The 25,221-nt window shown below is 53.0% G+C and overlaps 1 protein-coding gene across 3 annotated transcripts in view; it reads right to left on the bottom strand.

Annotated features, from left to right (window-relative positions):
• Window positions 1–2,016: 2,016 nt before the first annotated feature.
• BLK (BLK proto-oncogene, Src family tyrosine kinase) overlaps window positions 2,017–25,221 on the bottom strand; it is a 44,778-nt gene continuing 21,573 nt past the window's right edge. For 2 of the 3 annotated variants that reach the window (XM_006203179.4, XM_072952745.1), the window contains exons 2-13: window positions 18,404–18,512; window positions 16,148–16,202; window positions 14,519–14,612; window positions 13,560–13,658; window positions 12,392–12,495; window positions 10,020–10,166; window positions 9,402–9,554; window positions 8,131–8,310; window positions 7,661–7,737; window positions 4,833–4,983; window positions 3,478–3,609; window positions 2,017–2,806 (exon numbers count right to left, since the gene is read on the bottom strand). In XM_006203179.4, the coding sequence (XP_006203241.1) occupies window positions 2,601–2,806; window positions 3,478–3,609; window positions 4,833–4,983; window positions 7,661–7,737; window positions 8,131–8,310; window positions 9,402–9,554; window positions 10,020–10,166; window positions 12,392–12,495; window positions 13,560–13,658; window positions 14,519–14,612; window positions 16,148–16,202; window positions 18,404–18,511 (1,506 nt within the window). In that variant the 5' untranslated portion in view covers window position 18,512 and the 3' untranslated portion in view covers window positions 2,017–2,600. Of the gene's footprint in view, window positions 2,807–3,477; window positions 3,610–4,832; window positions 4,984–7,660; window positions 7,738–8,130; window positions 8,311–9,401; window positions 9,555–10,019; window positions 10,167–12,391; window positions 12,496–13,559; window positions 13,659–14,518; window positions 14,613–16,147; window positions 16,203–18,403; window positions 18,513–19,213; window positions 19,297–25,221 lie in introns of those variants that run through there. The other variant, XM_072952746.1, reaches the window with a different exon arrangement.

Raw genomic sequence — 25,221 nt, forward strand, 5'->3', positions numbered from 1 at the left:
GATGAGAATTTGTGACAGAATCTCCTTCTGAGGGTTGTCATGCGGGCTAAATGCGGTTGTGTGGCGAAGCAGGAGCACCGTGCCAGGCCTAACAAAGGTGGGCGGCGTTGTCCCGGCTTCCGAATCCGCGCGTGGGCGTGAGGATGGGACCCGCGCGCTCCTGGGAACCAGGCCTACTTAAGAGCCCTTTGGGAACAGGTCCTTGTCTTCCTCATGGCTGGATCCCTTCAGAGCCAAGCGAGGACCCGAGACATCACAAAATCCCTGCAGGTACCAGTCAGACCTCTGCGCACCTGTCCTTCTGCCCACAAATTTCACCTTTCCCCCAGGATCTCCTGGACACTCCCCGATGGCTATTTTTAGGTGTTCAGCTGCTGTCAGATTGAAGTGTTACCCTGTGAATCAGCCACAGAGCTCCCGACCTCGAGCCAGGGGCCCCTGGCCACCTCCCCTCTGTGGCACCATGGTTACTGTCTCACGGATGATACATCCGCCCAGCGGCCCCGTAAGCGCCAGATGTTTCTCCTCCTCGCTTCCTTCCACCAGGCACTCATAGAACCTTCCTGTCATCTTCTTGCAATGGTTTGCTTAACCTGTTAAAAGGACTACCCAGCAGGGCCACTTACACCCCACATGGGTTGTAGCCCCCACCCCCTTTTCATCTCAGTACTATTTGCTGGGTCCCACAAGTGCGGGGCACGGAGCCAGGAGCCCAGGGTCCGTGTTCTGGCCCCTCCACTCTGGTGATGTGACAGTGAGTGGCAGCCTCAGTCTCGCTGTCCCCTCTCCCCCATTCCCAGGACAAGGCCACCTGAGAGGCTGCTGTGAGGAGCACCTGAAGCCACGCAGAGCAAGGGAAACCTCATGTAAACTGTCGAGTGCTGTGCGCTTGGGGGCCCCATTCTCTTGAGTGTTTTAAAGGCACTAGACTCTCTTCCACTAAATGACTAGCTATTCTGGCCTGTTAAGAAATAACATTTTTCAGGGAACCAAGTAATCTGATTTGGAGAGTTCTCAAAAACAAGGATTTCTATTTAGAAACACCTGGAGTAAACCAACATCTGCCCACAGGAAACGAGGTGAGGTGGACAGAGGAAGGACCTGGCCCAGAGTTCTGGGCTCTGGGGTGCGGACCCCGTGTGCCTGGGGGTCTTTATCTAGGCCTCGGTTTCCCATTTGTGAGAGGGAGAGGGTGGAGGGAGCACTGGGCTGGATGACTGATTTTCCAAACAATTTTAAAGCCACACTCTGTTCAAATAACCCTTATAGAGCAGCTGGACATGTGACCCAGAGGCAAGGGGAGCTGCTGTGCTTGAAGTGGGTGGGTGGCCTTCTCCCTTCTGCCTCCCTCCCCAAGAGCCTCTTGCTCCTGAGAGCCCAGCGTAGGTGCCCAAGGCTCCAGGAATACTTTTTGAAGCATCGAGACCAGATTCTTTCCAAAAGAACACTTCAGAGTAGTGTGTCCTCACTCCGTGATTTATCAGCTGTGTGGCCTTAGGCCGGTTACTTACCCTTTCTGTTCCCCAGTTGCCTCATCTGTAAAATGAGAATCATAGGATCTACCTCTCTTCATACACAGTGTTGACTGATTAAGGTCTTTTCAGCTAAGATTCTACCCACGGTGTCAAGGTTGGTTGTTTCTTTAATCCAGAAGACTTAACGAGCTCAGCTTGGCTGTGGGATGTGCCGACCAGCCTAGGTCAGAGGCCCAGCTGTCTTTTCCCTGGCCAAAGGAACCCCCCAACCCCCGACCCCGCGCCGGCCCCAACCCGGACCCGGAGACCGAGGATTTCTGAGGTGAGGGCGCCACCTGCTGGCTCCACTCAAACTCCCCTAAAAGGCCTGCACCGTCGTGCTGGGGCTGGGGGCTGGGTTTCCACCGGAAACCCAATGTCCTCCGCGAGTCCCCGGCGGCGCCACTCGTGTAACCACGAACGTCATGTATGCGATGTCCAGGCTTGTCACCAGGAACGGAACGCGAAAGGTCAGTTCTCGTGACTTTATTACAGAAAAGTCCCAAAGTGCTGGAGGCCAGTCTGGGTCAGGGCTGCCTGCCCGCAGCCAAGCAAGGGGAGGCTCCGCCGAGCCGAATGGTGGGGGACCCAGTCCTGCTTCCTGGGCAGCAGAAAGGGGGCCGCACAGGGGGCGGCCTGCGCAGGTGGGAGCAGCAGGACTCAGGCCACCCGACTGCTCGGCTTTGGCGAGAGCACGGGAAGCCTTACAGACACAATGTCAAACACTTCGGGCTGTGCCGGGCACTATTTTGAACGCCTTACCGGGGCTAACTAATGTCATCCTCGCGAGGAACGTACGAGGTAGGTACAACTGTGGTTCTTCCCCGTTGCACATACGAGGAAGGGGAGGCACAGAGAGGCAAAGTAACTTGCCCAGGGGCACACAGCCAGAGAAGGGTGCGAATGCGGACGGATCCGGCTCGGAGTCCAGGCTGGGACCCCCCTGCCAGGCCCCTCTACCTCTCATTCCTCATCCGAGAAACGGGCGTGCCAACCCCTCCCTGCCTGTCCAGCCCGTCTGGCGCCGAATGAGCCGCGAGGTGAACACGCCTGGTCAGTCACGCGGGCGCCGTCCCCCCGCGGGGCCTAGGGCTGCAGCTCGTACTGGCCCTCGGTGGCCGTGTGGAAGTCCTCGAGCACCGACTGCAGGAACTCGAAGGTGGGCCGCTCCTCCGGCCGGCTCCGCCAGCACTCGGCGATGACCCCGCTGTACAGCTCGGGCGGGCACGAGTCCGGGCGCGGCATGCGGTAGCCGCGCTCCAGGTGGCGGATGACCTCGGGGTTGCTCATTCCTGGAGGCGGAGGGGATGCGGCCGCGGCTGAGGGACGACAGGGGCCCGGGAGGCACCGGCCGCCTTCTCCCCCGCTCGCAGGCGCCACCTTTACATGTCCCTTTATTTGCTTTTCATTGCTTGGAGAACAGCTGGAAACGAGGCTGAAGATTATCTCAATGCGGGGCAGCTGGCCATGGATGGGACCCTACCCTGCCGCACACAGCCGAGCATCACTCGCTGTGCGGGTGCTCGGCTCGGTCGGGGATCGGCCCAGCCGCAGGCTGCTGGTCAGCCCAAGCCCTTCAGACCCGAGTCTTGGGGGCCGGGGGTTTACCACCGGGACGGGCTTTCAGGAACGCACCCAAGGGGTAAGGCCAAGGGAGGGACCACCTGCTCTCAACAGAGGACAAACTAATTGGAGGAAACAAGTTCAGAGCTTGACCTTAAATTCCGGATTTGCAGGCTCACTGACCTCTGCTGGATCAAGGGGACACAGCCCTGCTGCCAAGATGGGGGAAGGGACAGAACCCCACCCCCAGAGTGGCACACCGGTGTCTCTGTTTCCACCATGGGCTACATTCTGACCTGTAGGCGGGCAACCCCAGGCACAGAGGATGGACTATCGGCCCTCGCAGCCATCCCAGGACGGCCCTGGGCCAGGCTGGGCACCGCAGGACACAGCCACCTACCTGGGTAGGGCACGCGCCCGTACGTGACGATTTCCATCAGGAGGATTCCAAACGACCACACGTCCGCTTTGATGGTGAACACCCCAAAATGGATGGCCTCTGGGGCAGTCCACTTGATGGGGAACTTGGCCCCTGTGAGAGAGGCCATGAGCAGATTGTGAGGCCACAACTGACTGTCCCCCAACTCCCTGCTCCTCCTCCCTACCCCCCACCCCCACCTTGCCTTGGTCCGCTGTACCCAACAGAGAGGTGTGCAGAGAACCACTCAGACACCAAGCACACATGAATAGGTGTGTGCAGACCCTGGGTCCACAGCACAAAAGGACACTGTGGATAAAATACGACCCTCGTCCCCCACTTTGGGTCTTTGCCTTGTCGGCTTCACTGGACACCAGCACGTGTTTCCATCTGGGAGGGAAGAGTCCTTTTCCACCTCCCGTGGGCCTTGTTTACGAACAGGAACCCACGGCTTGGGCAAGCCATTTAACTTGTCCCTGCCTCAGTTAATCCTTTCCTACAAAATGGATAGGGTGACATGTGACTTCTGTACCTCCTGGGGTCACAGTGAGGGAGGAATTCAAATCCTACTGCTCCCTGAAGCCCAGGGGTTGGCCACAGTCCTGGTTGGGGTCACAGCAGACTGCGCGGCCCGGCCCTTCATCACCGTCCCCTTGCCTGGCTCCCTCACCTGAAGTTCCCTCAGGGAACAAGTCATAGCCACCCTTCCTCTGCATCAGCTGATTAACATGCTCAGCTAGCATCACTCGCCAGCTTGCAAAATGTACCTGATCGCTTCAGAGCTTCTTGTGAAGAGAATTTTGCCTCCGTTTTACTAACGAAGTGAAGCAGAGTGCCCGTGGAGCCCCGGAGCCCGTGGCTTGAATTCCTAATCTGCTTTTGCTGCTCATACTTTAGAAGTGCTCTCCAAAGTGTGTTCTGTGAACCCCTGGTTCTGTGGGAGGTTAACAGAAGCTAAGCAGAAAGAGTATCTGGGGCTCACGTTCGTTCGGGCGGCACCACGGGAAGCAAATGGACCCTGTTTCATAGCTGCAGGACTTCTCAGTACCTTTAATATGCTGGCGTGCACTGGGACTCTCCAAGAGGGGGCTGGATGGACTGTGCAGTGTCCCCAAACCTACTCCCTCACAGAGCTGTTCCTCAGGAGGCACTGATGCTCTGAAGAGCACGTTTCAGGAAATGCTGAACTAGCCGGAGGCAAGCAGAATTGGGAAGCCACACAGCTTTCCGATCTGCTCACAGAGGGCCCTGCCATGTGTGACGACAAGCCCAAGGGGGTCTGGGGAGTTGGGGGAGGTGGGGCCCAAGGTCTCCCTGTGGCTGGGGGCTCCGCTCACCCTCCTGGGCGGTGTATTCACTGTCGATGATCCGGGCCAAGCCAAAGTCACCGATTTTGCAGCACAAGGTCTCAGACACCAGGATGTTGGCCGCCCTCAGGTCCCGGTGGATCGAATTCATTCGCTCAATGTACGCCATTCCTTCCGCAATCTGAGGACATGGGCCACACGGTGCAGGGCAGCCTCTGTGAGAGGAAGGACCCCACCCACCCTCGCCACCAGCCTTCACCCCCAACAGCCTGGAGGGGGGCACAGCACTTGGGGGTTTGGTTTAGTTTTTTGGGGGCAGGTGTGGAGGGGGTAGTGGTGCTGGACAAGGAGCAGACTCCTGGGTGGAGCAGAAAGATGGCTTCACTGCTCCCCAGTGCTCTGAAAGCCCCGGGAGGCAGAGACCCTGTCATCAGAGTAGGCACCCCCCATGCCCCTCACCCCCCTCCTCTCCTTCCAAGTGTCTGCAGGGGAGGAAGGCGGCAGAGTGCAGGCAGGAGAAAGGAAATTCTCTAGAGGGAAGGAGAAGAAAAGGAAGAGGTGTGAGGGGAGGGGAGGCAGGGGAGGGTTTCATCTCCTCAGCAAGTTAGAAGCACTGTTCCTGGAGCAGGGACCTTGCGTTGGAGTCACTGCTTAAGCTCCGTGGGAGAGGGTCACCGTCCTGACCTGGAATATGAGGCAGGGGTCCCCAAGGCCCAGAGTTGGGGTGAGCACTAGGTGGGACCTGGTGGAGGACTAACCCAGCACCGCCCACGGAAGGCACCAGGGAGCATGCGCAGGATCCCAGCAGAACAGAAGACACTGTTTCTGTCCCAGATCACCAGCACCGGGCCAGGAACAGCTGTCTGTCCTGCCCTTCTAGCTGAGGAAGCTAACTCGGGCCTTATTCACTGCACTCCCAGCGGATGGAGGCAGAAACTGAGGCAGAGAACAGAAAACCCATTTCCCTTCTCAGGCCTTCTCAAAGCCAGCACTGGAATTGGTCCCTCTTCTCCTTATGTTTCCATTGCATTGGTTCATTCATTCATTCATTCATTCGCTAAATCATTCCACCAATACACATTTGTTGGTATAATATTGTGGGGACTATAAAGCTGACTGGCAAGTATCTCATATCTGGGCAGCATTTAGCAGCACTCATCCTGTTAACAAAGACGACTAGACTGTGCTCATGTATAGATGTATTATATAAGCAGCATCAGAAATTTTTTTTAAAAGGTCAAGCAGGACCAGATCTGCTTTCAAGGAGAATCCACCGGGCACAATGCTAAGATAACACAGGAGCGAGGTGCCCTCTGCGCTTTCCTGTCCAGAACTGAATAGAAGTGACCTTGACCCCATCTCATGAACATCAATTAGGATTCTGCCAGGTGAAAAGAGAGTCGACGGCATCCCAGGCAGAGGGGACAGCCTGGTCAGCGGCTCAGAGGTGCAACAGGACAGGGGGAGCTGCCACGTGGCTGCAAAGTGGGCCCCTGGGCTTGCGGTTGGAGGGGAGCTTTGCATTTCATGCTGTAGAGCAGGAAAAGGGGAGCCCAGAAGGCGGGAGTGCATGTGTGTGTGCGCGCGCACGCGTATGCGTGTGTGCACGTGTGTACGTGCTTGTATGTGTACGTGTGCATGCATACAGTGAGGCATTAGCATGATCAGAACATGGTTTAGAAGCTATTCACCCACGAGGTTCTGATTTTCTAGTTTCCTAACCTTCAGATTCTTGATCACACCTACTGACAAACTCAGGTGGCTTTTAACATCCTTTGTCTCTGGGGGACCCAAGGTCTCCCAAAGGATTGACTGAGAGACAGTGGAGAGTGAGAGAGAGAAACGAAAGAAAAAGGAGGCACAGACAGGCTTATCACTGTGCTGTGGTTTGAAACCGGTTCCCAGCGTTAATTTTCCGAGACCACCTCGTCAGCCTGTTCAGCCCGGTCTGTGCTCACCTCAGTGGAAAAAAGGCGGGGTGACCTCAGTTCCTGCCCCGATACTAATAGCAGATAACGCCAGATGCAGTGCAGGGGTGGGGGTGGGCGCGATGGGGAGAGGGTTCCTCTGTGTAGCAGGATGTGTGTGTCTCACGGGTGGACCACAGACCAGAGCTTTTCAGCTGAGAGTTCCAGTTTTAACAGACACACACACTCGGGGCCACCAGCTGTGCTTTCCTGCTAGAACCCTCAGCTAAAATCCCCGGGGAGGAAAGTTTCCTCCTTTTTGCATCACCAAGTCTGAGTCTACAGAAGGCATCTGTGGGCACCATCAGAGGGCAGCCGGACGAGGTCACAGCAGAACCCTGGCCTACTGTGTGACGTGGGATTCGTGGGCACTCTCTGGACTTCACACACCATCCTTTCTTTCGATCATCCTTAGCAATAGAACCCACCTCCTTCCTTATGGCTGCCCAGGAGAAAGACTGCATTTCCCAAGCTCCCTTGAGGTTAGAGGTGGCCAAGTGACAGGGGACATGAGAGCAAGTGTAGTGTGTGACTTAGGGACACGTCTCTAAAGAGAGGAGGTGGGTTTTCGTCCCCCTCCTTGGCTTCTTCTTGCTAGCTGAGGGCGACAAGATGGGAAACGTGAGCGGCCACCCCAGGCAGTAAGATGACCTGCTAAAACTCAGCGGGCAGAAGACACCAGGGTCCCTGTGACTCTGACAGGCGGCCCCACCCACCTCCCCCGACTCTGGTGTTTACACACTGAAGCCATGATGACTCTGGCTTTTCTGTCCTTCACAGCCCAGCCCAAGCTTAATGGACATGACCTCTAAATGGTTGATTTTGTTAATCCATGGGGCACGGAGGAGAGGGCCTGAGGGCCTGGTCCACTGCACTCGGCAGCCCACAAACCTGGGCTGACATGTCGATCAGCCGTGGGAGGGACAGTCGGCCACCTTCATCCGTCTTCAGGAAATCCAGCAAGCACCCTAAGGAAAGAGATGTTGCAACTGCACTCTCCACAGAATGACCCAAGCCTGGCCGTGCCAGCCTCTCGGGCAGTGGGCTGCTCCCCACCCACGGGCAGGAAGTGACTGGCGGCTCCATCAGATCTCTCGTGCCCAGAGCAGAAACCCACCCACAGCGGCAGGTGCCTCTGCTCTACAGAAACTCCCAACTCAGTCCTCACAGATCTGAGAGACACAGGCTAATTGATCCAGCCCACGGCTCAGTGATCCCCTGTGGGGGTCCCCGGGCCAGGCAAGCCCACTGCAGCAGAACAACCTCTGCCTTCTCTGTCCCCCAAGCCCAGTCCCCGCCCTCAAGCTCCCCCTCATCACCCTGCCTCTGTCTGAGGGACACAGCCCCGGGCAGGTCACCACCTCGGGCCATGTACTCGGTCACAATGTAGATGGGTTCCTTTGTGACCACGGCGTAGAGACGGACCAGCCTCTCATGCTGGAGAGTTTTCATCAGGTTGGCCTCACCCAGGAAGGCCTCTGGAGACATGGTTCCCTCCTTCAAGGTCTTGATGGCCACCTTGATGTTGTTTTTGTAATAACCTAAGACCAGGGCAGGAGAAAATGAAGAAGCCATTCAGAAGACCCAGAGGTTGTGAGAGGTGGTCCCTTAACCAAAACGTACATGAGCTTCCAGGAGACAAGAGGGCACTGAGGCCAGAGTTGTCCCCCCTCACCGCCTAGGAAGTGGCTCTGGGCTGGGATGACAGCTCCTGAGGGCAATGCATGTGCCGACTTACCCTGCGGGATGCCAGCCTGCCCTGGGCTCCCTTGCTGGCCGGGAGACCCAGGCAGTTGAGGAACTTACCCTGCCTCCTTCCCCTATCACGTCTCTTCTATCCCCGGATAGCTTCAGTGTGGACGCATCACAGCCCACGGCAACGTTCTAGAGGAGGCAGAGGTGGCCTGGGCCCTCCTCCCCGCTTTCCATGCCCTGTGAGCTTCCTTTCTCTCCTCGCAGACCTGCCCCTGCACACTCTCCCCCCATCCATTAGGTCCCCGTCCACATTGAACAGGAAGAGACAAGTCATAACTCGAACTTGCAAGGACATAAGGCACCTCAGGTATCAGTCCTGGGTGCTGGAGGATTCAGGGAGGCATCAGGGTCCTATCTTGAAATCATCCCCCAGAGACATGGACCTTTCCAGGGATAAATTAAAGCATCGTCTTTATATTCTGATTGTGCCCGCGGTGACTGGCCATACACTGTAACTGAAGGGGGGCCACAGGGATTAAGTGACTGCAAGTGGTGGCTTTTGTCTGTACCGGAGTCCTGGAGCCCCTGGTTCACCACTCGCCATGACCCAAAGCTAACAGGAGTTAGCAAAACGTTCCAGATCACACATGCATCGGTGGCAAAGCCAGCTCTGGGCAGTGAAGAAGGAAGCAGGGAATGGACTGAGGCGGTGGGAGAGCTGGATTCCCCTGGTCCACCACCATGTGTCGGAACAATGTGGGCAAATCATTTAAGGGTTCTACACCTCCGTTGCCTCATCTGTGAAATGGGTATATAGCTTCTAGCCCTTCCCCCTCACAAGCCTTTAGGGGAAGCATGATGCCCTGTGCAAACCCCGAGACGACTGCTTCAGGACGCAGGGTGGGGACGGGGTGGCTCCCGTGTGCCACATACTCACCCATCCAGACTTCGCCAAACTGCCCAGACCCGAGTTTCCTGACCAGCTTCAGAGACTGCCGGGGGATTTCCCACTCATCCTGGGCCCAGGGGTTCTGGGGAGCCAGGCTCACACAGGGCTGGCTCAGCCTCTGGCACAAACCATCCGCTTTCTCTGCATCAGGGAAGAAGGGATGGGGCTGGAGGTCACCAGCGCAGCCAGCCTCGTATCACTCCTCTGGGAGCCGTACCATTTCCAGCTGTGTCCCGACCTTCTTGCCAACCCCGTCCTCAGGTCCACCTGCGCACAGGTGCACACCAGACACACACCCACGTCCACAGAGACACACTCAGCTCTCTGCATTCATTCTGCATAAATCAAGACATGCTGTCATTGTCCTGTTGTCCCTAAGGCTGGAAATACTGGTCACTCTCCAAGTGGTTGCGTGTTGAGCCAGCAGGAGTGAGGGACACAGACTTTGAATCACTGTTGACAGCTGTCAACACCTGTGTCCAGCCTTGGGATAATCCTGCCGCCCCCAAGATGGCACCACCGATTCACGCCATCTTGAGGTCTTAGTGATAGATACAAGGGCTCCTCTGGCACAAGTCCCTCCACCCCCAGAGGCCCCCCTCTTACTAGAATAGTGATGCACCAAAGCCTGGAGTGTGGGGAAGGTGCTTCGGGGGGAGATGTAATAGCCGCCTTCATCCAGGGAGCGGATCTTATAGTGTTTGATCACCTCCCCCTGCGCAGTCACATCCTTCACAGACAGAGAAAAGGTACCTAGAGGGTTAATAAAGACACATGCATGAGAAGCAAGGCAAAGAGGGAAAACCAGGATTGGAATCTGGGCTTTATTTCGATGCCTTGAAAAAAAGTTCCCCAAATTCTGCTCCTCATTTTGACCACTGCTATATCATGTTACCTTTTCCTTCATCTTAACCTCAGCCCTCCTGGAAACTTTTCCTATCAGCTCCATCTGACTCTGTCCTTTGACGTTCCTCCCCCAAATCTCCCAAAACTCAGCCAGGGAACCACAGAGCAATAGAGCAGGCAGGATGTTCTCTTAGCAATCACGCTGTCCTCCTACTTGGGCACCTGGTCATTCAGGGACCATCTGCCATGGAATACTGAGAAATGTGGAGTCGCTGGAGGGACTCGGAGATTGACTCATTCATTCATTTCAGCTGAAAAGGCGGACCCTACCCGCACATGCAATAGCAAATTGTAACCTCAAGCACTCGTGTCCATGGGGGTGTACAGATCATAATATGCCATTTCCCAGAGGTTCTGTTCAAATTCATACACACGGATGTGCATTCCATCATCTATGCTAATGTTTGCCTGCAGACTAGGGGTAGCAGGTGGCAAGAGTTAAGCGCCATTTAGGAGGCAAGAGTTTCCAGCTGAGAAACTTCCTTCCATAAACTTGATCTTTTATAAAAAGCCTCAGCCTGGCTCTCTGGGTACCAACCCCCTTACTCTTATTTGGAAGACGAGGAAGCTGAGGCCCAGAAGGGGGACGTCGCTTGCCCCAGGTCCCTCCGCTGGTCAGTGACAGGTTCGGGGGGCTCCCGGGTCCTTCGTAAGAGCGCGCCTACCGCGAGCAGTACCACCCTCCCCCGCCAGGTGTCAGGCTCGGACACTTCTTGTCCGGGTGTGGAACTAGATTTTGCTCTGCGCTGTCGTCTTCAGGCGCTTTCCACCCCTGTCTGACTGTCACCCCATCTCAAACCCCTTCTCCCCTCCCTTGGCCTTTGCGCCTCTCTCATCGCCCACCTGCGAAAGGATGAGGAGAGGCCGTGCGCTCCGGGGCGCGCCCTGCCGCTGCCACAGCCCGCCCCGCCGCTGCCACAGCCCGCCCCGCGTCCGCGCCCCCAGCCCAGCCCCCACGCTGCAGACTGTTTCCCCGACTTCGCCCCGGGTGGGGGCAACGCGCCCCGGTGTCTCAATGGCTCTCGTGGGTCCATTCATCCGCCCACCGCCCTAGTGAGGAAAAGAGGTGGTCTCCCCGGCCGCACCCCGCCTGCGACGCCCGAGTCAGCGGAGGAGACCCGGCTCGCCTCCACCAGCCCCGCGGAAGCTCGTGATTTAGGGCCCCTCTCGTGTCTGGGCTCCTCCAAGGTCCTGTACCAATCATCTTTTTACAATTCGGCATTCCTTCTTCTTGAAGGGGACCTCAGTCATTCCGGCTCACAAAATCTGGATCCCCTGTCCTGCCTCGGAGCTGCATCTGGGCTGTGCTGGGCACCAGGGCTGGGCTCCCAGAGACTCAGATTTCTTAACTCTGGAAGGACCATCTGCCCTTGGACTGGGAAACCAGTCAGTCCTCACATCGACATCAGTAAAGTGAGGCTTGAGATTCTGATGGACCTCCAGAGGCCTATGGGGGCTAGAACTCGCTCCCCGGCATCTGACAGGAGTGTTCCTTACTGGCCTCACATCCGCTGACTGTGGCATCCAGATACTTTAAAGTTCAGTGGAGCATGTGTGGGGTCCCGCAGCCCCAGCGCCACCTGACCCAGCCCAGCCTGGACTAGCTTGGTGGGGGGAGGGGCAGGGACAGGAGGTGACACCCCCGCCCTCAAGAGAACCCTTCCTCCACCACACTGAGGTTTGGGGGAGGGGTGGCTTTCCCTCCAAAGGGCGCCTGAGAAATAAGCAACTGCTAAAAATATCATTTCCGGGTGAAATGACATGATGTCTGGGATTTGCTTCAAAGTAATAGGGATGGGTGGGGACATACAGGAGTCAAGATGTGCTGGGTTGATCACTGTTGGAGCTGGGTGTTGGGTACAGGGTTTCCACTAGACTATTCGCTTTACTTCTGTATGTGTTTGAAATACGCTGTAACAACAAAGCATTAAGTCATCTCCAGTGGTTCCCTTACTGTTTCTTGGACACAGGTGCACTCCCACTGAAAAAGCATGGTGGCACATCCCAGTACGTATGCACATGTGATTGGATGCATCCACTGGTTCATTTCAGGGAATTCCGCCCAGGCTTACCTTTGCTGGTTTCACTCTCTCTAATAAGAAAGGAGCCGGCCTTATTGATCGGAGCCAGAAGCTGCCTCTCAGCATCTCTCCGGCAAATTGACCTGAAGAACCACCTGGAAAAGAAAAGAGCAAGGGCAGGTAGACCTCAGAGAGTGGCCACACTCCTCGGGATCTGGTTACCCGAGCCCCCTCCCCTCAGAGATAAAATGTGTTCCTGTTGTCAGCCCACCCTTGGGCTGAGCCCCTCCCTTCTTGATGCATGAAATACGCCTCAGTCCCTTTCCCTCCAGTAGGTGATGGACTTAGTGTTTTCTTGAAATGAAATAAGAATATTATTTGGTGCCCTTTGTTAATTCTGCTCCGCGAGATTGCATCTGACCACCTTCCCTCATAGCCCACCCTCCTAGGGCTCGGGTCTCTCAATCAGACAAACTGCTGGGACCCTCAGAGCAAGCTCCTGCCATGTGCCCCTTGAGCATGGGCTCATCGGGGTGGACGTGCCCCGGGTCCTCGCACCATCTCAGAGAAAGGGACAGGGCTGGAAATGCCGGCAAAGGCACCCTCTAGAGGGTAAGCATCCCTGGATGGAGACAACAGGCAGTGCCACTAACTGGTTCCAGCTCATGAGTTTGACAGACTCTGAGCTCCTTCAGTTTTACGTCCTCTCCAGTCCTGGCGCAGAGCCAGGCTCTGGGCTCCGTTCGTTCAGTGCACGCTGCGTGAGTGCACTAGTGCCCTGGCTGGTGCTGTATGCAGGTGGGTTATGAGGATGCTGGGGGGGGTGGCTCTCCCGTAAGGCCCCCATCCTGGAGCCCCTGAGGTGCAAGCCCCCTGAGTCCTGCCCCTGGAAGCAGGGGACGAGGGGTGGCTGGTCAAGGCATGGGACATGGGAGGTAGGGTCTCTATCAGGTTCGCCAGGAAATGGGCAGCTCTCAATTTACAGATGAGAAGAGTGTGGTGGGCTCCGAGGAGCAATGTCCTTGTGTCACACAGAGATCTGAATGTGGTCTGGGACCCCAGACAAGCCTTTCCCAGCAGTTCCAAGCCCTGCCCCTCTCCTGCTCCCTCTGTGTGGTTTCACACCCTGCTCTGCTTTTTAGTCACTTTCTGGCTCCTCCCTGCATGGAGCAGAAGCAACCCGCTCACCTCCGCTTTGAGGGGCCGTCTGTCCACTTACTTTTCCACTTCCAGGGTCTCCACTCGGGCCACAAAGTTGCTGGGCACGTAGCCTTCTCTTCCGGTGATGAGAGACTTGGCCAACCACCAGTCTCCATCTCTAAAAGGGAAAGAAATACAGAACAGGTACTGGTCCCACAGGCCTCTCTGGGCAGCTCACAGCCCACGCAACATCTCACCCTGGGATGAAGAGAATTCGCAAGGCAGGCAGCCCGGCAGAGGGAGGGGACTGGGGCCAGTGGCTCAGCGGCGCGGGCTCCCTGGGTTGTTTCAACTCACCAAGCATCCGATGGACCCAAGGTGCTCCCGGTCCAGGGAAGGAAGGGGATGACATAGCCCCCAGGGAAAGTGTGTCCACACAGCCTGACCCACCCAAGGGACCCTGGTCTTCTAGTGAGCAGCCTTCCTCTAGATTACTGGGACATGCTGAGAGTTTAGTGAGTAAATTGGAACTGGACAGGAAAGACAAGCAGGGCTGAGGACGAAAGGATGAACCAGGCGGCCGCCGATGTGTGGTCAAAAGGCCAGGGCCTTCGTGTTCCTGGCTCGAGGCCACGGCAGAATTTCAGGAACAAAAGCAGCCCTCGGGCTCCACAGGGCAAGCCCGATATTGGAGATAGGGCAGACTTTGGAGGGAGAGATATCTGGACACAATCAACTCCAACCTAGAGCTCTGATGGAGCAGCTATGGGCGTCAGGAGGGCTGCACGGAGGAGGTGACAATAAGGTGGGTCTCAAAGGAAGAGTAGGGTTTTGAGAGCAGAGCAGGAGGTAGTGAATAGGAACCAGCTCACCAGAAAGACTTTGGAAAAGTAAATGGGAGGAAGGCTATTGGGTGAAGTTTAAGAAAATGCTGGGTGACTGGGCTGGGGCTGGGCACTGAGAGGATCTTCCGGAGGCAGCCTGCAGGGCGTGGGGCTGGGGTCCGCCTGTGACAGGGGCGGCCTGCCAGACACTTACTCCTTCAGGATCTGCATCTTCTCCCCCTTCAGCATCTGCAGGTCCCGGTCATTCACGGCGTTGTAGTCATACAGGGCCACCACGAAGTGCTCCTCTAGAGTGAACAGGGAAGAGATGGCCACCGCTCAGGCCCACTAGAGCGATGGAAGGGGCTGGAAGAGTCCCGAAGATCTAGGGAGATGAGCTACGTGGACCTGAGGGCTGCAGGCTGCAGACCCCCGTCTGGGAACCAGTGTTGGCTGACCCCTTATCACCTGGGAGGCAGGGAGCACCCCTCTCTTCCTCTTCTCCACCTGCCCCACCCCCGACACTTTTCCAAAGGGGGGCAGTGGTCTGGGAACACAGCAGTAGTAACCCCGACCTGTAACCATGCCCAGGGCCCAGCACAGGGCTCTGCATGGCCGTGCTCAGACGTGACAGAGGTGGGGAGGGGGCTCTGGAGCTTGGCCTGCCCTCTTTCCTACGACCACTGCTAGTGACCAGGGCTTTTCTGCACAGCTCTGGGGAGCCAAGACCCCTCTGGAAAAGGTCACCTGGAGCCCACTTAGCTTCCCAGGGGGTAGATGACTCCGCTTTCTCAGTAAGCGGGGCTATTTACCCCATGCCATGGGAAGAGGGGCTGGAATAGATGATAGGGACTCCCCTGGTTCTGAGATTCAAGTTCTTGTGCTGAAGGCAGTTGGTTTATTTCCTTCCCCTGGGCTTCCTTCCTGGAGATGTGACCCGCTTCCCCCACCCACTCCCCCCCTCCTGGCAGGAAGTGAAGGATCACCCCTAACGGTTAATCAGTTAATCGTGATCCTCAGCCAGATAAGAAACACTAGGTGAGGCCTCTCACTGAGTTCCAGCTTGTGAATTGACAGACAGTGAGCTCCTCTAGGGGAGGGGCCCTGGCAAAACTGGCCTTACATCTTCCCGAGGCTCGGGACAGAGCCGGGCTCTGGGTTCTCTGCTTGCTCGGGGCTCGCTGTGTGAGCACACGAGTGCCCGAGCCGTAACTGGTGCTGTGCGCACATGGGTTATTAGGGTGGGGGGCTGCTCTCCTGGAATCCCCATCCTCTGAGTCCCCCACCCAGGTCTGCGCCCCAGATCCAGGAAGGCCGAGGTCATTCATTATGCCACCTCCACTGTCTGGCCATCAGAGTGGAAGCGGAGACGGGGTGCGGAGGGTGGCGTGGTGGTTAGAAAGCCGGCGGGGGGCCTTTGAAAGTGGGCTGGGACGCAAGATGACGGAATACAGCGAGGACAGGGATGCAGAGCCGCTGGCCTTTGCCCTTGGAGGTTGGGAGCTGGACTCTTTGAAAGCCCCGATTTAGTGATGCTGTTTTTATTTACTTAACTGTCTATACTTGTTTGTGGTTTGCAAAGTCTTTTCAAAACATCCCCCCTCCCAGGCTCAGGTACACCAAAGGAGCTGGTGCTCGGTTCCTGGAGAGACCCCGAGAGGCAGGTGAAGCCTGGGGCACCTGGCTCAGCCTCCCCCCAGCCTTCTCCTCTCTGACCCAAGACAGCCACACCTGTCTTCTCCAGGAAGCTGCTCCTGTTCCAGCCCCTGTTCCAGCTGCACGAAGCCGGGGCCCCAAAGAGGTGGCCCGTACAGCCTCAGCCTTCAAAATAGCCCCTCCTTACCTTGGTCCGGGTGCGTGGTGTCGGGAAGTGCGGGAGCCAGGTGGTTAAACACGACCTGGAGCAAAACACACGCTGTTAGCTCACGGCCTGGGGAGGGTCCAGTCGGGGTGAGACTGCTGGGTGCCAGGCAGACCATCCGGGGGAGCTGCTCTGTGGACCCAGGAGGCTGCATAGGTAAATTCTACACATGCTGCCACAGCTCCTCAGGGACCAGTGCCACCTCACACAACCCTGGCCCACCTGCCCAACCACACATGCGGTTGGAGGAGGGGTATGTGGGGAAGTCTAGCTCCCTAAGAGGCAGCTGTGGAATGGGAGGTAGGGGACAGCTGGATCACCTGGGTTAGAATCCTGGCTCTGCTTTAAAAGATGCTGTTGCAATAGAGTTATTTGTTCTCAAGGAAAATTATTTTTAAAATGTATTTCCCTAAAATTCAACAAATATATTCCCAGGTATGTACCCTGTGGAGAAACCTTTGTATATGAGTACTGGGAAACACATACAGGAATACTCCCACAAAAATTAAAAAAAAAAAAAACTGTTAAGACGTGGAGATCACCCTCTGACCAGGAACAGACAAACTGGGACAAGCGATGGAATGAAGTCTTGGGCAACTACGGGAGTTAGTGAGTGAGCTACAGCCACGTGCATCGACGTGGATAGAATTCCCCAATGTAACGGAGATCTGAAACCCAAGTCTCTGAAGAATGCATGCTGTCTGAGTCGGCTGATTTAAAGTTCACTGTGGGCAAAATTTAACTAGTGTTTAGAAATACATACATGTGTGATCGCACAGAAGAAGCAAAGCTAAGGAAAGCTAAAGACACTTGGGAGAGTGGGGTCTGGGGGGATGAGAACAGACTGGGGGCAGCGGAGAGCTTCAACAGAACCAGTCACTTTCGACTTCTGAAGATGGGAAGGCTGTGCTGCGTGTTCATTTTCTTCTTATTTTCAACTTGCATGTGTTACAAATATTCTTTGTTTTGTATTCCATAGTTGCTGAACACAGTTTTGAAGCAACATTTTGCAAAACGGCATGAATAGTATGGTTCCATTGAAAATATAAATACATAATATAAATAATACACAGAAAAAGGGTCTGGAGGCAGGAGCTCTAAAGTGGAGGATAATGAGTATTTATAATTTTTTCCACAATTAATATATATTATGTGACTTTTTTTTTTAAGTTAAAAACATTCCAGGCTCTACTACTTATTAGCATGGAAGAAACTCAGTCTGAGTTTGCCAAGTTGATCATTCGTTCAGTCAACAAACATTTCACTGTTACTTGCCAAGCCCTGCACTAAATTGGAACATTGACAGATAAGACACCTGGTGTAGCTAAGAAACAGGATTACTATCCCCCCACCCCCTACTCCTGCCTGGTCACTGTCAGAACACAGCACTGGCCAGGTGTATGTGCTGGTGGGGGGAGAGGGCAGGGGAGGCTGTCCAGGAATGACTTCCTGTGGCCGGGGGAGGGGAGCAAGGGAGACATGAACAGTCCTCTAAAAATGCATCTCTGAGAATGCTGCTGTCAAAGGGTGACAACTGCTCTGTGAACAAACCAGAACTGCATGCAGGCCCCGGGAGAACTCAGGGCCTGCCTGGGAGGAGAGGCCAGCATCCTCCAGCCTCAGCATGCCTCGTCCCAGGACAGCGAGCTCCTTGGAATGCGAGCAGCAACACCATGAAGCGGACAATGACCGCCAGGAGCTTCTGGGCCGGGGTGGGGGCAGCAAATGTTGCTGCGTGCCCCAGACCCTCCCCCACCTCATCCTTTCCTCAAGGTGACATCTTTGATTGCTTTTTCCCTTCAAGGCTGCCCTTGCACAGTGAAAACTGGCCAAGAATCCTCGCGGGCCCACCAGGCCCAGTCCTGCGCTAAAGGCAGTACGTTATTACATCACCCACGTGTACGTACACGGCACGCTGTCACACCCCTATCAGAAAGGCACTCTTACTAGACCAATTTTACAGGTGCAGAAACTGAGGCGTAGGGAAGTAACTTGCTTTGAAGCGCGCAACTAATTGACTTAAGCTTGGCAACCTGGCTGCTAAGCAGTGTACTGTTCCACCACTGCGACGTGAGCTGGGGTGGCAGTGGGAGGGGGCCTCTGTGTGGGAGCCCGGGGTTGTCTAGAGATGGTGCCGGCACTGGCTGGAGGCACGCGGCAGCCCCCCCCCAGCCCCCGGGGCTCTGTGCCCCCCTCCCCCACCTCCCGTCCATCTGGCCAGGCAGGTCGGTCACTCACCAGGGGCGGCAGTGGCGGGGGCTCTCTGCCCTGGGTGCTGGCCTTCCTGGGGCTCCATCCGCCCTTCACCTTCTCCTTGACCTGCCGTCTGCTGCTCACCACTCCCATCCTGTCGGAGAGCACACAGCACATTGGCGACGTGAGTAGGTTTTCAGAGCCTCTGTTCCCAAGAGCTCCCCCAAGCCCCTTCCGGTGGCCAACAAGAAAGGTGGGGAGGAAGCAGGCCAGTGAAGGTCAAAGTCAGAACACGGGGTCAGAAGGGGGTTGGGCGGGCTAAACTTGCCTCCCTCTTTTCCCCTAGAAAGGGAAGACGCGTCCCAGAGAGAAGAAACGCCTGGGTCTGGGATGCAGAGATCGCCTGGCCTGAGGAAACTGCTAGAAACTCCCAGGGCGGAGCTCAGGCCCTTGGGGACAGGAGCCCTGGCATCTAGAGAGAGCCTGGCCAATGTGGCTGCTGGTCTGGGTTTCAGTCTTCACTTGGGAAGGTCACATTTCCTCTCTGGGCCCACGTTAGAACATTCTGAGGATCTCTCCAGCTCAGAATTTCAGATGAGATGCCATGATTTAGGGCATCGTGACAACACAGGGGTCTAGGGCCAACTTCTCAGTCCTACGGGGGAGTCTTCTTTAGAGGTGAGCGAAATATGGTCAAGACTTTTCTTGAGTAAAGACTCTTCAAATGACAGACGTGGAAAGACCCCAGAGACCACAGCCAACACCACTGCCACGTCACCCCCGCCCTCATTCCAGGAGCGGCTGTCTAGGGAGGGCTTGCCTGTTACCCGGAACTTCACAAACCCTATCTCTTACCATCCTGTCAATGCTCTGAAATGAGTGCAGGTAGGAGGTTTGAGATGTTAAATAGCTGGTTCCTGTCAAACAACTAACAAAGAGCCAAAGCAGCCGGGGCGGACCCCAGCCCCTCCAACTCCAGCTCACACCAGGCCCACCCCCGGATGCGGACATTTACAAGGGAAGTGGCTTGGGTTCTGCTCTTGTCTGAAGGGAGCGTGGACGGTGGGGAGTTTCTGACTGCCTTGGATGTATTCGCCGTAGTGTAAGATGCGCTTTTCCCCTACATTTCAACGTCTCTGAAACCGAGATGTGTTTTTCGGTTGATGACGATTCACAGAGCAATTAGGAGCATTTCCCGCCCCTCTTCTAGTGATACACAAAGTAAGTGCGAGTTTTCCAAGCAGCGGTGTCTTAGATTCTACGAAACACAGTAACACATTTCTTCCGGAGAGTTAAAAGCACATGCCTCAGATTATTTCTCCTCAAACTCACCCTGAAACAAGGAGAGACGGTAATAATTTTAAGTAGAGGACAGAGAGTCATGGTAACAAATGAGCCACAAGCGTTTCGTTGAGTATGTTTCACATTCCGAACAGGTAATATTTCACATTTGTAAAGAATAAAACTTTTTGTATTTAAGCAGTCTCTTTGCACTAGTTCAGATCAACTTTCACATGAAATGAAATGTAGTGTCAAAGTTACAGGTCAGTATTTCAGTTTTCAGGGATTTTTAGGTATCCAAATTTTGGATAAGGGATTATGGGTTTGTGCCAGGAACGGCTACTGAATTTTATCAGGTGCTTATTTAGTATCTGTTCATACAGTATTTCTTCTTTCTAACTTGTTGATGTAATGAATTAGGTTGATAAATTTTCTGCTACTGAAATATCCTCGCATTCTGGAATAAAAGCTATTTGATCACAATGCGTTAGAATTTTTGGTGGATCCTATTTGCTAAAATTTTATTTCTGATGAGAATCTATATTCCCAAGTGCAATTAGTCCGTAAGGAACTGACATTAAGATGATGCTGGCTTCATTACATACCAAGGAGCTCTTCTGTCTTTTTTCCTATAGTATTAAATAGTTTAATAACATTGAAACTACCTCTTCTTTAAAAGCTAGACTCAACTCAGCTGGGAAGTCATCTATTCCTGAGGTGCTTTTAAATAGTAGATCTTTAAATAAACTTCCAATTTCTTCTACGGGAATTTGTCTGTTGCCATTTTCCCTCTTGCTTGCAGCACCATTTTGATAAATTATATGATTTATAGGGGGTCTTTGGTTTCCTCTGCATTTTCCAATGTGTTGCCAAATGAAGTTTTACATCATATTGTTTTATATAATCTCTTTGCTTTCTTGATTATGACGTACTTCTTGTTCCTAATGTGAATCAAATGTACTTTCAATAATGACAATTTTTAATTGGATAAAATTACCTGAAGGTTTCTATGACCAAATAAAGTTTTAACCTAGCTTTAAAATTATGAAAAAGAAGACTGTAACCAAAACAGCATAAAAGTGGAACAGGGATAGACGTACAGCCAGCAGAGCGGAGTCATAAGCACACAGATGCCAGCACATACGGGAACTGAATATGTGAAAAAGGTGACATTTTAATTCGGTGGAGAACTGATGCTTTATGTTAATAAAAGGTGCTGGGAAAATGGCTATCTACTTAGAAGAAAATACAATTGGACGCCTATCTCACACCATATCAAAAAATAAATTCCAGCTGTATTGAAAAAATATATTAAAAAATCAAAAAATTTAATTGGAAGGAAATTTAGGAGACTACACATGACTCAGAATTTGGAGATAACAAAGAAGCCAGAAGCTAAGAGAAGACAAAAAGACATATTCATAACAAAACGGCAAATTCATAAATGTTAATGGTAAAAGAAACCATCATATAGTCCTAAGTAATGAATTGGGGAAAAGATCTGTGAACCATACAGCAAACAAATGTCTATTTATAATATACACAGGGCTCATGAAAACCGACAAAAAGTATGGGTTTAGTATATAATCTACTCAACAGGAAAATGAGTAAAAATTATAAATAGGTAATCCATCCAACACAAATCCAAACTGCTAAGTAGGCATGTGAAAAATACTAAAATTACTTACCAACTGGAAAAGGCAAATCAAAGTAACAAGGAAACATTACATCAGTACGACTGTGCAATAAATAAAAGGGATGGTAATACCAATCGCTGATGGTAAAGAAAGGGAAAATTGTGTTTTTTTACATTTCTGGTACAAAAGTATTTATTATTGTCTTTTCATCTGTTCTTCCCCATTCCAGTTCTAGGGTGAAACCTCTCTGAGGGCTGTGATCTTTATTTTATATATAGTTAAATCCAAATCGCTAAACCAGTGCCTCGCACGGAGTAAGTGCTTAATAAATACTTATGAACAAATAAAATATGAAATGTTACCAAACTTTTAGGAAGCAATCTTCCAAATTCTATTAAAACAAAAAAATACACATACCTTTTGATTTACACTCCCCGTTCTGAGACTCTCACAGCATAATAAAACATCATTATATAGGAATACATGAGACATGAAAAGTGTTTACTGCATCAAGAGATGCAGCAGCAAAAAACAAAACAGAAGAAACATTGTAACTGCTCACCACCTGGGGAACTGTTGACTACATCTGCCCTTTAAAAGTCTCTAAAACATTATATAACTACTAAAAAGAATGTGCCAGATCTTCACCAGTGAGGCTAAGAGGAAATTCTACAACATACCATTAGAAAAGCAGGGTGCCAAGAAGTGCATGAGGGTGTCCCATCTTTAAAAAACCAAAGATTGAGAACAGAAAGCCCCATATAGGCACGTGCTGTGTATTTATAACACCTGAAACGAGGTTTGGAAGGATAAACACCAAGATGTTTACTTTGGTTATCATCGGGGGAGGTAGAGACAGAAAAGGGAGGAAGAACGCCCCCCCCCAACCCCCTGGAAAAAAAGCAAATTAAAAAAAGTGTGTGTGCGGGTGTGTGTGGGTGGGTCTTAATGCAAAGCAGGGCCCTAAAAAGCTATTTCCTAAAATGTTACTATTGTTTATCTCAAGTAATAGGACTTCGTGTGACTTTTTCCTTCTTTCTTAGGATTTTACGTACTCCTTGAAGTCTTTGACAGGAAGTATATCTGATTGGTCGAAGCAGAAAAATGAAAAGAGCTCGTGACTGACTTGCTGGGTGACAGGGGGTGGGTAAGGTCTGGACCCAGACCAGCCCCAGCCCCGCAGAACGGCTGCCTGGGTCTCAGGCCTCTCCTGACCTCCCCCAGGCTCCTGGCTCAATGAAGGGGCAGCAGGCAGCAGCTTCTAGAATTTTCCTGCCTTGGACTCTGCTTCTGCACCTGCCCAAAGGACCAGCCCTCTCCGGTCAGCCGCTTGGCCACCAGTCCTTAAACTTTCTGAGCAAACCTTTACAACCACTTAAACGACATCACTCAACATTCACGTAACTTGACAGGAAGTAAAATCCCTGAGATTAAATTATCCCTGCTGACACTTCCTAGTCCTCTGACTTCTTAGCACTGTCTGTCCATGGGTTTTAACAATACATAGCTTGCCTCCGGGACCCTCCGCCCCAGTGGCTCTGACTGGAGACTGGAGATACTCAGGAAGGAAGCCACGTGACAAGCTGAGCTGTGCTGGGGCTGGCACTGCCACCCTGCTGTGATATTTTAGCAGTTTCAGGCTGGGTGGAGCCAGGAAACGCGGTCCTCGGTCCTCGCAGAAGCATAAGGCAATGCGTGCAGGTCCCGGTGGGTCTCGGTGGCCCTGCTGCACTGAGAGGGCGCTGGCCACCTTCCAGGGAAGGATGGATGGGAGAAGGGTGTGAGTTGTGTGTGTGTGTGTGTGTGTGTGTGTGTGTGTGTAAGAGAGAAATAGTGCACACACGTGTACCTGTGTGTGTGCACGACAGAGCAAGCACATGTGTGCACCTGTGCATATGTGTGTGTGTGTTTGTAGTGGTGGGGGGAGCTAGCAAGCGGAAGGGACTTCTGTTTGTTTATTTGGAATGGATTAGACCCCTGTGCAGACTGACCAGAGCAGGGAGATCGATGTTGGCCCCAGGGAGATGCTTAAAGCCTGAAACACATCCCGAAAGGGGATATGGTGGAGGCAGCAACTGAAAACAGAGCAACTAGAAACTCTTTATTTACAGTTGCCAGCACTTCACAAGTTGAAAGACTTGCCGTATATGATCTATTGGATATTCATGTAGCATCCATTGGGTGGTTACAATTATCGTCATTTTACAGCTGAAGATGGAGCGGTGGGGTGGCTTGCAAAGGTCATAGTGATGGCAGCAGAGCCGGGCGCTGGAGGGGATTCTCAGCCTCCATGCTGCCCCAAGCTCGCTGCCTACAGCAGGTGCATGGGGCTCCATCCCCTGGACCCACAGTTCAGGTTTAGGTTCAGACATCCTGCCCTCTCCTCTTCTGGGCTGCTGCCTGCCTCCAAAGCCCTCCCTCCCAGAGGAGAAATCTCCAAGGAGCTGCTGGAGAAGGGAATCCGGAATTCCAGGCAGAGCCTCGCACAGCTGTCTCCCTAATCCCTGGTCCAGGGGGAGTGGGTGGTCCAAGGAACTGGGCTCAAAAGGCTGGGCACGGACTGTGTGAACTTGGGCAAATCACCTCATCTCGGAGGCTCAGTCTCCTGGCCTATAAAATGGGGGAAGTGTGAAGCCATTCCTCGTTTCACACATAAAGACATCCTGAAAAAGCATGTTCAACGGTGAATGTCAGAAAAAGTCAAACAACGGACTTTCCTGTTTTGGGGGTGAGGGGACAGTTCTGTTTCTGTGGAATTAAACCACACTATGAAATTCTCAATTATGTCCTGCCTATTTGGCAAATCTTCATCTATTTTTAGCCTTTCACAGATGTCTTTTAATTACACACATACTCATGATTACAGGCATAATTCCATTGAGTATTTGTGTAAAACTAGGGGAAAATGTACCAAAATATTAAAAGCAGTTGTGCAAACACTACTATGCAGATGAAAATGGTTGTCCTGCCAGGATTGTTGGCAGGTGGGTGGCAGTTCATTCACCAGCTGATGTGTTAAAGTCTAAATTCAACAGATGGAAAATGTTTGGGGGGATATTGACACATACGAAGCAAAAACATAGATTTTACAGAAGTCAAGGACCCGCAGCCTGTACCCAGGCCACACGGCTGTCATGTGAACCAGACAGGATGAGAGTCAGAAAGTAACAAAACCAATAAGGGCACCAGATAAATGCTACCTGGAGGGTGACCGGGTGACACTGTCTCTCTTCTGAGCATCATGGTACCCAAAGCTGGCTCTGGGACCCGTTGGGATTCCCCAATCTTTCCTTTTGGGGTGAGGGCCTGGTATTGGGGGCTAGGGAGGGGGTGGCCGTGGTGGGCGGGGGGACAGAGGCCAGCATGCATGGCGGGCTGCCACGCGGCCCAGGGAAGTGTTGACCACGCTGAGTCCCTCCACCCACACTGGCGGCTCTGGAAGACCGAGCACGTTATTTGAGAGACAGGAGGATGATTTGGTTGAAAGATTCTCATGCGTGAAGTCAACCCCAGAATGCATGTGGATTTGCGACAGAAAAATCAGTTTGACTCTGGTTAACTCTTTTAAATAGCAGGCACTGTCACGTGTTGAGTGGTCCCTGGGTACCAGACATGGAACCAGATGCCCCAGAAACACTGTCCTGTTTGGGGGGAACCACAGAGCACGCTAGACGAGAATACTGAGGTCTGAATCCAGATTTCGCTACTTTTTAGCTGTGTGTCCTTGGGGAAGTTGCTTAACATTTCTGTCTCTTAATCGCAGCTAGTAATAGCTTCTATCCCCAGTGTTGTAAGGATTAAATTAGTTATTACACGCTAGTGGCACGTCTTTGAACAGTGTGTGGCCTGTAGTCAGTGTTTAATAAATATTTTACTATTATTCCACACATACAAATAGTCAACAGTAATAGTTTCTTTAGTAACTATGGGAGGTGAGCAGGGCTA

This window comes from Vicugna pacos, chromosome 31 (genome assembly GCF_048564905.1).
Source record: "Vicugna pacos chromosome 31, VicPac4, whole genome shotgun sequence".
NCBI classification, from domain to species: Eukaryota; Metazoa; Chordata; class Mammalia; order Artiodactyla; family Camelidae; genus Vicugna; species Vicugna pacos.